Raw genomic sequence first — 14182 nt, forward strand, 5'->3', positions numbered from 1 at the left:
AGTTGTGTTCCAATATATATATATATTAAATGTAATTTAAAATTATTCCAACTAATATAAGGGTAAATTTTTATTTTTGGATTAATTTTTAAAACATTTGTCTCTTTAGAAATAATGGCGTACCTGTAGAAACAGGCTCATTAGATCGAGGTAAAGCTGCTCTTGAAAGGAGGAAAAAAGCTGCTGAAGAAGGCCCAGTGGTCGGTCGAGTCGAAATCACACGAGTCAATCCTAATTCTCTTATCGACCAGATCATCAAAGCAACTAACCTCGGTCCAGCAGATGACACTACTCAAAGTAATTTCTTTCTTCCATTAATTATTTTTATGACAAAATATATATACTTTATATAACAGTGTATTATATTGCTCATTATGAAAGGGTATTATTAATTATTAATTATATTTATACATATTAATTATGATTTACTTACAGAGTTGATTATTAACTTTAAAATTTCAATTAAATGACTATAGATAGGCTTGACCTATCAAATTATTTTTTATCAGATAGGATTTAATCTGAATATGCACATGACATGTTCATTAAAAATAAATTAAAAGCCGAATCTCAAGCCAGAACATGCAGTTCAAATTATACAAGATGCTTATAAGGTATGCTGGAGGAGTACTGGAGAAATATTTGTTACATATATTGGAAAAACAATACCAATTACATAAATAGAGCTACCTCTGTTAAACTTCTCTTTAATGGCCATCACTGAGTATGATAATTCATCTGCATACTAGATGAAGTGTTCATTTATAGAAACAATATATTAGCTAACAATTTTCTATAGTAGCACCTAAATACCTACATAAATCTATATACTTAATTTTAAAAATACCATATACGTTGTTATGTTTAAATTTTAAGCACTAAATAAACTGCAGTTAAAAATTTCTTTAGCCAAAAATCAGTTACTCAAACTTTTACTTTTTTTTTTTTACCTTTTCCCTTATCAAAGGTCCACTAATCGACCAGTATGACATCCTTCGATAAATCCATTCATCCACCAACTTGTCAATTTGAAGAACACCATTTTTCAAAAAAGCTTTTTAATCAATATTACCGAGTTCTTCTCACTATAAAATAATTTTTTGTGTAGAAATATGTATATTTGTTTTTATTATGTTAAAGTGAGAAGTGTGAGCTCAGATGCTTTATCCTTTTCATTAATTTTTATTAGTTCAACTTTTTCTTTTGAAACACAAGTCGCATTAAAATTCACTAGCACAGGCAATGTATGTACTTATAAGATTATATGAAAACTAAATTAAAATTAGAAGGTTGAAGGAGTAATATGATTTCTTTACATACAAACACTCAGCCACTCTGTAATATAAAATTCCTTACAACGAAATCACTTTAACAGGCGGCATTAGTTATTAATGTTTGCTAGAAATTATATCTTTCTTAAGTAAATTACTTACTTAAAGTAAGAATAATAAAGTAAATAGTATGATGCCAGAGAAAATATAATTGTATGCTTACAGGGATTGTCTGTTTGTTAGATGTGTTAGAGGTAAGTTCCTCTCCTATAATAATGGTTGGTAGCAGCATAGAAATAAATATATAAGCTCTATACAAAACTTATTGCTTTAAAGATGTTTTGAACTTTATGTATATTTTCTCTCTTGAACATTTTTCATCCTCCCTTCCCTACCAACTTCTTGATTACATGTACGGTCAATGAATGATACCTACATAATTAAAAACTTGAAAACGATGTCTTATGTCTTGACTATAGACTTAAAATTTTGACTTAATTTTTTAATGTATATTTTCAGACCACATTAGTTAAAGATTCACATTTTTAAGAAATGTATCATGACCATTTTTGTGATTATAACCTTTCCAATGTTTTTCTTAGGTTCTGGCTTACAGCTGTTCATTGCTAAAGATGGAACCACAGCCCTTGGCACTCAAGAAGTTAAGAGCCATATGCCTACAGGCGTATTCAAGCAAGTAGTTATAGAGGAAAATAGGTAACAAAAGCTACTTGGAAACAAGTGTGCCAAACCCAAGTTTATACTTTCGCGCTATCATATTTTATTTCCTTTACAAGTTCTGAAAGCCAATCCATTTATTCAATACATGACTGACAACCAATTATAAGTGTATCTTTCTTTAATTTTTTTGTTTTTAATATGTAGCCCCTTTTATGAAAATTGAGGTTGTAATTGTAATTAATATTTGAGTGTACCTTCTTCCTTATAGAATAAATGGAGCTTTTAATTATTTCGTGACCAAGATAAGAATAATTCAATTTTTATCTTTTTTTTAATACTGTGTGTACATATATCAGTTCTAGATTATGTAGGAAATGTTTTCATTTTATTTTGTCGTTTCTAAATTGAAATTGTTCTTAATTTCTGTTTGAATAGGACATCAAATAATATTATAGTAAGCCTTCTTAAATGAGAATTTTAATCAATATTTGATCGGTGAAAAAACATACACAGAAATCGAAAAAAAAATTTCAGTATTATATTTAATATGAGTTTTTTTTTTATTGTGTTAAAATGTATCCTGTCAGTTTGTTTAACCGTGTTAAAGAAAGTTTATTATTTTTTATTTATGACAAGTATGTTAGTCACAGAACATTATTGTTGTATATTATTTTACAAAAAGAAAAATAATAATGAGTAACAAGAATTCATATTTATAAAACTTTTATTAGTTAAATTGATAAGAGATGTTGATACAATATTCTTATCATATTTGTGAGTCAACATGGTTTATGAAAAATCCATGTTGCCCAAGTCATTAGAATAATATTAAGAAAAGAAAAAAGTGAGAATTAAAATGCGAGTATTGTAATAATTTTAGTACAGTACTTATGTATTCCGTTTTGTAATAATTCATTTAGGCGATTCCTTCGATATATATTAATTCTTGTTTGTGCTTTATTTAATATTTCTTGTTGTTTGTTCCAGTAAATGATGTTTATTATTTATATTGTGCTTGTGCTTCCATTGTATTATAAAAGAAATATGAAAAAAGAAAAAAAAAATTAAATACCTACTTAATATATGTATGTAAGCTATAACTGTTCAAAATGAGAGAAAAATGTCAAAAACAATTATTTTTGTTGTAGAAAATGAGCATAATGTATCATATTTCTAAGAATCGTTAAATGTTTTTATTTCAGTTATATATTAGCCATTAACTTTTCATGAAAATAAATGTGTGTCTATTGAATTATATGAAAGATGTTGAATAGCAAATTTTTAGTAATATATTTATAACATGTCTTCTTTTAATTGATTGTAAAACTATTTCATTGGGTTTTTTATGTGCAAATTAGTAATTGAATTATTACTAAAATAAGATCCATTGGAACTACCTGAAAATTAGTTACATAAATATTATTGATATCGTTTAAAAAAAAAAAATCCAAAACTTTCCTACCTATTTTTTAATTCTCCTATACAAGAAGCAGTGAATTAATGATCAGTTTCCTTTACAAAGCATTGCTTTATTGAGGTTCTAACTCTAATATAAGAAATATCAAGATGAATGGTTTCATTATGCAGAAGAAAATATTCGAAATTGTTTTTATTGAAACTAATGTTTCATTTTATATGTTGATTTTTAATCGATTTAATTGTAAATATCGATCTCTTGTAAAAGAGATTCGAAACAGAAGATGTATTTTCCAATATTATAAAAAATTTGCTATTTAAACTCAATATTTGCATTTAATATTAACTTCTAAAATGAAGACTAGTTGTAAAAATTATTTTATTTCATGCCTTAATATGTTTGTACATATTTTAAAGTCCTGTTTTTCTTCTTTTTTTATTTCAAAATACTTATTTTAATTATTTACATTATACTATTTCAATATTTTTCTCTATTTTTGTTCTGTTTTCTTCTTTTAGTTGGAGACAACAGCTTCCAACGTAGTCTTTAAATCGTCGATCTTTTACAAGGCTGTTTTCTGTAGGCGGTCTCGTTTTAATTAAGGTATTAATTTACTTCCATTTTATAAACGACCCACTGAATTCATCACAATAAGACTTTTAATGTTCGCTTATAATCTGTGTGAATATATACTCAACATTCTGATTATAATATATGTGTATATGTATTTATTATATAATCGTGTATGTACTATCTGTGTAATGGATATTGTTTGTATATTGTATATATTGTATACTGGCTCATGTATTACATGCTCATTAATGTTAAGAAATGAAAGTTAGTTTCGATTGTTCAGTGTTTTCAAATTATAATTTTTTTTTTTATTTCTAACACATTTAAACGATGATTATATTTTATTTTATATTTTTGCTCGCTTTCCTAAGTAGTCTAGTATGGATCATGGTTTTAAAAAAATTCTCTTTTATTTTTGAGACAAGTAGAACTAAAAATTTTCATTTACATGTTAATTTAGAATTAATGTTCTTGTAGATATAGACACTGAATAAAAAACAGGTATTGAGATTAAAAAAAAAAACATATATAAACGCTTTTTTCTGTGTTCTCTTGATAGTATTAAAATTTATCAATAAAAAGTCTTCATCTATATTTTTAGGTGTTATTTGTTCATTCTGATCATACTTTAATGTTTTATTGGATTTGTTATTCGTAATATGATGTAACTAATTCCTAATCCCCATAATATGAAATTTTAAATGTTCTTAGAGGTAGTCAATGAAGTAGTGATTAGAGTAACCTAAACTACTTCCTTTCAGTCAATTGTTTAATTAACAATTTTTTATTTCCATTAAAATTTTACTGAAACGATTTTGTCATCAGTGTCTATTTTCACAAGCAATGTTGCTAAGATTTTCAACTTACACAATAATTTATTATAGATTTAATTGATTTTGTTAAATGTACGAAGCACAAAAAAAAAAAATATGGGTAATTGCCTCCAGACTAGACTGTCTTTAATGGATATTAATTTTGTTACTAAATGGAAATATAAGAAGCATGTACTTGTAATAAGCCCTTGGCTGTGGCCTAGATTATTTCATTATTTTGTAAATTTTCCAAAGATGTAAATAAATTATGATTACTTAAAAAATTTATGTTGTTTTAATATTCCAATTTATTTGTAAATTTCTTGGCCAATTTTTATTTTGCAGAATTTAATCTAAACCCCTTTGGCATCTAGGATTTAAAATTTATTTGGTTAAAATAGTAACCAGGTTACAAAGCATAGAATGCACAATATTTCCTATCTAGTTTATTAACATTCTACTTAATTGTAAATTTGAAACAATAAAATAAAATAAACTTTCTCCTTTAAAATTAAAAATATCAGATAAAACAAAGTTTCTTTCAATTTCTTTTTCTTGATAATACTTGTATAAAAAATGTGAGCTGTGAGAGTCATATCCTTTTTTTCTAATTGGTCTTTTAGCATACCGGTTTTCCCAAAATCAAGAATATTGAGTGTTAAATATCTTAAAAAGGAACTACGTTAAAAATCCTACATTTTTATTGGTTAAAATTTCATCTCTGAGACTTAATTATTTGTTTAGTTTTAAAAAAGCACTTTTATAAACAGCTAATTTTATACTCCGTCGTGGTCTATGTCCTCCTGTTTTTCTTAACGAATAAAGTTTAATTCAGACTCAGTAAAATACCTTGGATTGACACTAGACAAACGACTTACTTGGACCTCCCACATCAATATTACAAAACTAAAGCTAAACTTAGACATAAATGATTATTTAATCTTATAAATAAACGATCAAAATTACCACTTAAAAAAAAAAGAAGATTTATGCTTAACTTCTTAGACTAATTTGGACTTATGGCGCACAAATTTAAGGATATGCCAAAAAAAATAACTTACTGAAACTGCAACAATTTCAATCAAAATTACTAAGACTGGTCATTAACGCTCCCGCCTATATCATTAACAAGAATTTACCCAAAGACTTACAAACTCCTTATGTACAATCAACCATTAAATGGATTTTTTTTTTTTACATAACATTTCATTGGCTGGTTGTAAAATATTATTTGCAGTTGTGAATAAAATAAATAAAGAAAAAAAGCTAAAATTTTGAGGTTATAATAATGCCCTTATGTTTAAAATGGAATATTTCAGAAAGGGCACCCATTAAAAATTTTCATTTAACATTCTTATATTGAGTTGTTATTAGTAGTTTAAATTTCATCATTGAGACTTAATGAGTATTGTAATAGACTCCAATGTACAATTTATGTACATACGTGTACTCATCTGTGTACAAGCAAAGATGAGAGCATGTTACTCTGAGCCCTTAAACTTATTATGGAAGTGGCATACTACAAAAATTATATTCATAAAAAAATTATTGAAGGTTAGTTTTATCTTTAACATTTTTAGGTTTAAAAGAGTAGGGGTTTATTTTGAAAATGTTAATGCAGGTCTATTTTTTTAAATTTTACCATATAGTAAAGATCTTTGTAAACAGAGCAAGAAATGTGCATCCACCACACTTTAACATTTTTTTAAACTAAATTTCTTTAGAAATCAAGAAGCTAGAGGATTTGACCTATAACTTTATAAAATGCAAAATAGGCTGACACCAATAGGAAATGGTCCTCCAAACAAAAACTGGACTTTTAAAAAAATAATGAATACCTGTTTCAAACTCTCTAAATCTAGTGCAAATAGAGATACAAAAAATAACTAAAATTTGTCAGCAACCTTTTTGATTTAAATTAAATACTTCCAGGGCACAGCCATTCCCTCATGGGGAAACAAAGCGAACGTGAGACCTTCAATTTAATTAAAGTAAGCAACTTGTGGAAAACCCACTGAGCTAGAGAGGGATCTATAGAGTTCCTCCTCACACTGCATAAGCGACTTAAATATTCAAATTCAAAGCAGATAGAATACAATGATGTCGGTAATAATTTCTTGATCAAAAACTGGGATTATTATTGTCATAAAAGAAATATTAATAATTACTATACAGAGTGTTTCAGTATACATGTTCACCTACCCAACAACAATCTCTACAAGTGATTCCCAAATTCTTAATTTCAATATAATAGCTGTCAGTTTCAAATATGAGATAGCTGAATTGACAAATAATGAATTATTTTAATAATAATTTAAAGTGGAGTGATTGTTTTTATCCATTCAGTTTATACCACTGCTATTTCACCTCATCTAAAGTAACATTTTTATCACTACTAACACAACATTCAAAGATCCACTTTTTCTCTCAACTTTTTATTTTAAAAAACCTCTAATGTTTATGACCTAAGACCATTTTCAAGGAGACAACCTTAACCGCTGATGTCATAGTCCATTAAATTGTCTTTTTTGCAGGCTCATTACCTAATAGAATTTAATGAATTATGAGATTAGTGGTTAAGGTTGTCAACTTGAAAGTGCCAAAATGTTGGGTTTTTTAAAAAAAAATTATGAGAAAAAGTGGATCATTGAATTTTGTGTTAGTGTTAAAATAAACCACCACTCCCAAACAATCAATATATTAAATCAGGAATCTAATTATTATAACTTTGATTAAATAATTCTCCTTCGTTTGTGAATAGGGTTTTGTGATTGATCATCAGGTTTTAAATAATTAATACACTATTCCACGGAACGAATAATCAATTTGGTGAAATTAAATAGTGATTGGGCTATTAAAGACATTATTTTACCAATTTCACCTACGAAACAGCTTCAACAAAATTGTCATGTGTATAATAGGGATGCGACAACGACGCTTTGAAAACATCGATTTTTTTTAAACGATGCTTTAAAAACATCGATTTTTTTAAGACGATGATTTACTTTCGATGCTTTACGTTTATCTCAATTTTTCAAAAATAACTTAATAAAAACAAAATATTTACTTTATAAACAGATTCCTACCAACAATGTGGTGGGATGAGAAAGTACTTCCTACCTACACGCTAAGAACGGGATGAAGATAAATTAAAGGTCTGTTTCAAAAATCATTTCTGACTATCCAGAACTCTACGGAGCATGACTAGTACAGGGTTTGAAAGGGAAAAAGACGTATAACCCATGCTCCTTACAGTTCCTGAGAGTCAGAAGAGGTTGTTGGAACTAAGAATGCTATATCGACAACAAAAAACATCGTTGTTTTAAAATATCAATGTTCAATGAGGGAAAACACTACGCATGCTCGTTACAGTTCCGGACAGTCAAAAGTGGTTGTTGGAATAGACATAGAATTTGAAAACTTTTTGAATTTGATTCAAATGGAGTTAAATATCAAAAAATGAGTAAGAACAATTTACAAAAAAATCTTTTATTTTCAAATAAAAAATGCAACACAAAATTAATCATATATTTACACTAATTTATTTATTTATTTAATACCAGATCGGTCTGGTGTGCTTTACATGGTTGATAAAACCGTTACATTTAATTATTTTTTCTAACAATTGATTATGGGGGGGAGGGTATAGTCGCATTCAAAAGACACCCTTAACTATATATAATGTTATGATTAAAAGAAAATAAGATAAAATAATGCTTCTTAATAAAAGAGAAAAATTAAATTAATTACGAAATTCGTAGACCTAACAAAACAAACAATTGTCCTCTAATGGTAAAAAAAAAGAAAGAAAAAAAGATACACTAATTTGATTTAATAATGCAAAACCAGCACTAGGGGAGCAACTGAACATGCTTATTTTTATATATATATATAATCTTTAACTTTCTTGAGACTGGTAATTACTGTTTAAATAAAATAAAATGTATCCAAATTAAAGTCTAAAAAGTTCTTTCTTTGCTTTATCTTTGTAATTTTTAGAGTTAATATCCCTAATCTTGTAAACTAATTTTACAAATATTGTTATGATAGCAACAGACAAAACTGAAAACAAAATAATAAATTAATTTTATGGATTCAATTATATAAAGGGATTATCTCAAGATATACTGAAATCATTTAAAGATTATGGTGTTGATGAGAATTATTGAGTTTTAGAAACATTTGCCAGGGGCGATGTAGAAAGAAGTATTTCAAAATATTCTTAACCAAATTTCCTCTTATAATTTCCCCTGATATAACCACAACCAATTCTCCTGTTAGTTTTCAATTGTGTATCTATATGCGACTACAGCATTAACTAGAAAGGTACCAAGTAATAAGTGAATGTAAAAAAAAATAAATAAAAAAGTTTAAATAAAAATATATTGCAGTCCGGCATTTTGTTGAAGTTTAAAATTACTACAACAAAATCAGTCGGAAGAAGAAGGATTAGAGGCTTATTGGGAATCCCAGTTGAAACAATAATAAGCTTATCCTTAGACTTTTTCATTGTTCTCTCTAAGCCTAAAACTGTGAGATGGCAACACTGAGTAGTGGAGGTGGCCAGAGGGTTACTTGTGGAAAATGATTGCTGTGGATTGACTGTGAGTACTTGTTCGAATTTGTGGAATGTTTTATTTATTTTTTTTTTTTGCGTTTAAATGACTGGATAAACTTTTAGTTATTCCTGAGTTGTAAAGGGCCTTTTATTTATTTAATGTAATTTACAACTATACAAAATAATACAGTAAGTAAATATGTTGTATATCAGGGATTGTTAAGGATGAAAGATATAGTATATTATACATAATACTTATATAGTAAATAAGTATTATGTATGTTGATTAGAATTTCCTTATATTTTCATTAGTTATATTGTTTTATTAATAAACATCCTTTCATGATATTTCTTATACTCAGAATGTATTAAAGAGAGGAAAAAAAGATAACTGATGTGAGGGTTCTCACAGAGGTAAGTTAGTATTTATTTTACTATGCCTCAGTAAAAAAACATTCTACTTTAGCCATTTTTACCACAGACTCCAGCTACATAAACATAATTAAATTCAATTGCAATAATGATAGTAATAATCTGTGTCATTTGTGTGTGATAATGAGTTGTGTGTTTTTGTAATTTATGCTGGAAAATTACAATAATTATGTTACAGATTAACGTAACTCTTTTTATACTATTTAATCTGCAATTTTATCTATAAATTAGACAATTTTATTTTTAGCAAAATATCTGATTACTTAAATGTAGGATTATTCTATTTAAATTTCCAGACATCTTATGGGAATAAAAATCTATTTCAAGTAATAAATGGCTGAGGTAATCAGAATTGATTAACAATTCACAATTGTAATTATATACTTAATTTTAAAAATCAATCAAATTAAGACAACAGAGTAGGTGTATGAAGCATGCCTTCAACAGAAATGCCAGGCACCCTTCACTTATGGGTTGGCTGGTTGGATTGAGTGGACTGTATAATTGAAAAATGAGACATGATTGAATGATAATAAAATTCTATTATATAAATTACAAGTTGTGTAGGGGATGGCCGAAATTAAACATTTATGGTTAAAAGGGTTACTAGATTTTGAATGACTGGGCTATGTTATGGAAAATTGTAGATATAAAATTGATGTGGTTGATGATGGTGTAAATGTCAGTTGTTGCTAGGTGTACTTACTCTGTGCTTCCTTCTTCCCTCCGCATTTCCATGCCTCTCTCTCCTCTGCTGTTAGGAACTATTCCAGTAATTGACTCCTTCTGGCTGAAGACAAGATGGCTCTCTCATCCGGGTTACTTCTTATCACACAGGGTGCTAGAGGTGGAGAGTATTGCCAACATTACGGCAGCCCTTTCAATTCAACCTTTTGGTTACCGTAGATTACCCGGAACAGTGGGATTGTAGATTACTTAGGATTATCTTAGCACAGTGCACAATTTTGACGCTGTAGGGAAAGGTAACCACTCTATTATTATTCTGAAATAGTGTGGTTAAGGTATTTGAAACAGTATACTTGTTGAGAGAAAAAAAAGCCAGGATAAGTTTGCAACCGATGGTGAGCATCAAATACCAAATTTTCTCTTAATATTAACATAAAGAGGTGTATATTTTCATTGAGACACACTTTACTAAATGTATAGATGACATTATTTTATTACTATTATATTTTTTAAATTCAGATTGTATGAACAACAATAAAATATGTTTTAATTTAAATAAACTTTAATTGGGGTAATATTTTATAATTTGTTTGTTCATAAAATAATGTAGAATATGTAATACAATACAATATTAACAATAGACAGAATGAAAAAAAAATACAATAATTGTTTACTTAATCTACCATCAAAATTTATCAGGAAGTTTTGTAACATTTACTTTATATTACAACAGACTTCCTAAATGAGTTAAAAACATTTTTTATTTTGTTCCTATATTTTATTTTATTAACTTGGGAATCAGACGCCTATGTTAATATATAATTTTAGTTCTAGTTAATGTCTAATTTATAAAGGTACATTTTGAAGATGGAAACATAGCTCTGAAACATCAGCTTATTACAAAAATATAATTCAAGATATTTTAAAATTTTATATTATCTTCTTTGTTAATAAATTAATGGTAATACTATTAAAAATAAAACATGAATGTAATGACAGAGAAGGAAATGATGTACATGAAGTATGCAAAATAAATATTAATAAGATGAAACATAAATATGGATGAATGTTTTAACTAGAATCAATAAAATTATTTTTAAAATTAATACTGAATATGACTTAATTTCATCCTTAGCCATGATATAACACAATATTAAATATAAGTCAATGCAACATAATCCTAAAAATATCATTAAATACAAATTACAGTTGATTTAAATTAAACATACCAACATACAGATAGAAGGGCAAGCCATACAAATGAAACAAGGCATTTTTTCAAAACATCTACATGAAGTTAATACATTGTCTGTAAAAGGTGTCTAAAAGGTACACACTTATACATATGTACACACCTTTCTAATGAAAACAAAAAAAAACCTACAGAGGGAAGGTATAAGAAAATAACAGACAAATGGATAGTTGCAGAATAATTTTTTGTGTTTATTTACCAAATAAGAGGAAACATAATATAATAGAATGATGATAATAGAAGTACCAAATAAAATTATTAAAAACCCTTAGAAACAAGTAGTATAAAACAAGATACAACATTATATAATAAAAAGTTACAGTTAATGCACATAACTTCAATAAATGCAATATAAAGTTGAATAATAATAATAATACAGTATTTCAACTTAATAAATCAGGCACAAACAGAGCACTGTAAATCGGACAGAAACAGATAATCTTAAAAATACAATAAATTTTTCATAGCAATTCTGGGATGATGAAGATAAGACTAAGATATGAAATAACTTGATTCAGTAAAAAGAACATACCAAAATACCTATAAAAGTGTATGGGACTAAGCCCTATCACTGTAACATAAACGAATACGTTGAAACTATAAAACTAACATATCACTTATGATTTAAGACAAATGTACGTATAGCTGATATAAGAAACTGTCAAAGAAAAGACAACTCATAGGTCACTTATTTTCCGAGTTTACTAGCCAATAATGATAGCAAACGTCCTACAACCTTCCAATGTACAACTTTTACTTTGTAGTTTTGATTTGAAATTGTACAAAGTACAAGCAAAAGACTAATCGTATTAGTTTGTACTTTATTATGAAACAGGCCCCTGATAAGTATGTCACCGTATACCTTCAAGTACCATTGGTAGAAAAAGGTAATATCCAATCCGAATTATATAACCATTCATATTGCAACCTATTAAATTAATGTTTTTTCTGTTTTTAGAAGGATAAAAAAAAAAAGATCGGAACGATGTTATATCATACAACGTACGATATTTACTGTTATGGTGGACAGGGGTTCAAAATGAACCTGTACTAGCCCTACCGTGAATGGTGAAAAATAAAATAATTATATAGTGTAATTTTTAAGTATTTTAATATAACAAAATGTTTGAAAAGAAAAAATATATACATACATTAAATAAAAAGGGACTTCTGATAAAACAAAAAATATTTTTTTGTTTTTTATCTTTGCGACATAAATAAAATTGTCTATATATCACTCTGGATGATGGGGTCCCGTGTGGAGAAATGTCCTGGAGGAGAAGAGCATTCTGCCGTGGCTAGAAGTGAGTATAAGGGTTGCCAGCCTGCTAGCAACTACTCACGACAGTGATTACCAAAGTGTGCACCGGGCGCTGCGGTGCCGTCTTAATATTCAATTATTAAAAAAAAATTACAACTATGAAATTAATTTGTCTTACTATATAAAATCCATTTTTGTTGGTCACCTATCAGAGATTACAAATAAGTTCGGAAAATACTTTGAAGCAGATAATGATAAATTTACATGGATTCAAGACCCATTTAGAGCCACCAGAATTTACTTCTTTAGATTCTGAATCTCTTAGAAGTAAGAATCTCTTATCGACTTGTCTTGCGGTAATACTTTAATGTTAAAAGTTGGTAGCATGGAACTTTCTGATTTTTCGGATATCACTAAATAAGGAATATCAACTGCTTAGTGGTAAAGCTCTACGAATATTAATTCCATTTGCAACATCCTATTTGTGCGAAGCTGGGTTTTCTGTGGTCGCAGTAATAAAAATTAAATATCACTCGAAAATTAACGTTGAACAAGAAATGAGGGTCGCCATATTTAATTTTATTGATTTGAGAATTTGTGTGGTGAACACCAAGCCGGCCAATCTATCCCATTCATAGTTTTAATAATGTTAATGATCAATGGATGTCCTATAAATTGCTTATGAATTTAAAATTCGTGTTTAATTTATTGAAATATAATGAACTCGCGATCTTTTTGGGTACTAATTCTGTAATTTTAGTACTAATTAGGTACTAATTAGTGTATAAGTTTAAACTCAAAATTCGAAAAGTGCCGGGCTGGCATACCTCTGACCCGGCAGGATTGATCAAGCCATAATAACTCGGGATCTTTTTGGGTACTAATTCTGAAATTATAGTACGAATTAGTACTAATTAGGTGCTAATTCGTGTATAAGTTTCAACTCAAAATTCGAAAAGGGCCGGGCTGCCATACCTCGACCCGGCAGAATTAAACAAGTCGTAATAACTCGCGTTCTTTTTGGGTACTAATTCTGAAATGTTAGTACTAATTAGTGTATAAGTTTAAACTCAAAATTCGAAAAGTGCCGGGCTGGCATACCTCTGACCCGGCAGGATTGATCAAGTCGTAATAACTCGGGATCTTTTTGGGTACTAATTCTGAAATTATAGTACTAATTAGGAACTAATTAGTGTATAAGTTTCAACTCGAAATTCGAAAGTGCCGGTAGGCATGTC

The 14182-nt window shown here is 28.0% G+C and overlaps 1 protein-coding gene across 6 annotated transcripts in view; it reads left to right on the forward strand.

The window, feature by feature from the left end:
- Positions 1 to 5038, forward strand: part of LOC106688756 (early estrogen-induced gene 1 protein) — a 120171-nt gene extending 115133 nt beyond the window's left edge. For all 6 annotated transcript variants that reach the window (XM_014433366.3, XM_014433368.3, XM_014433370.2 and 3 more), the window contains 3 exons: positions 110 to 297; positions 1874 to 1988; positions 3888 to 5038. In XM_014433366.3, the coding sequence (XP_014288852.1) occupies positions 110 to 297; positions 1874 to 1988; positions 3888 to 3912 (328 nt within the window). In that variant the 3' untranslated portion in view covers positions 3913 to 5038. The remainder of the gene's footprint in view (positions 1 to 109; positions 298 to 1873; positions 1989 to 3887) is intronic.
- The last annotated feature ends 9144 nt before the right edge of the window (positions 5039 to 14182 follow it).

The sequence above is a fragment of the Halyomorpha halys genome, unplaced genomic scaffold (assembly GCF_000696795.3).
Source record: "Halyomorpha halys isolate HHAL.00 unplaced genomic scaffold, Hhal_1.1 Scaffold1196.1, whole genome shotgun sequence".
NCBI classification, from domain to species: Eukaryota; Metazoa; Arthropoda; class Insecta; order Hemiptera; family Pentatomidae; genus Halyomorpha; species Halyomorpha halys.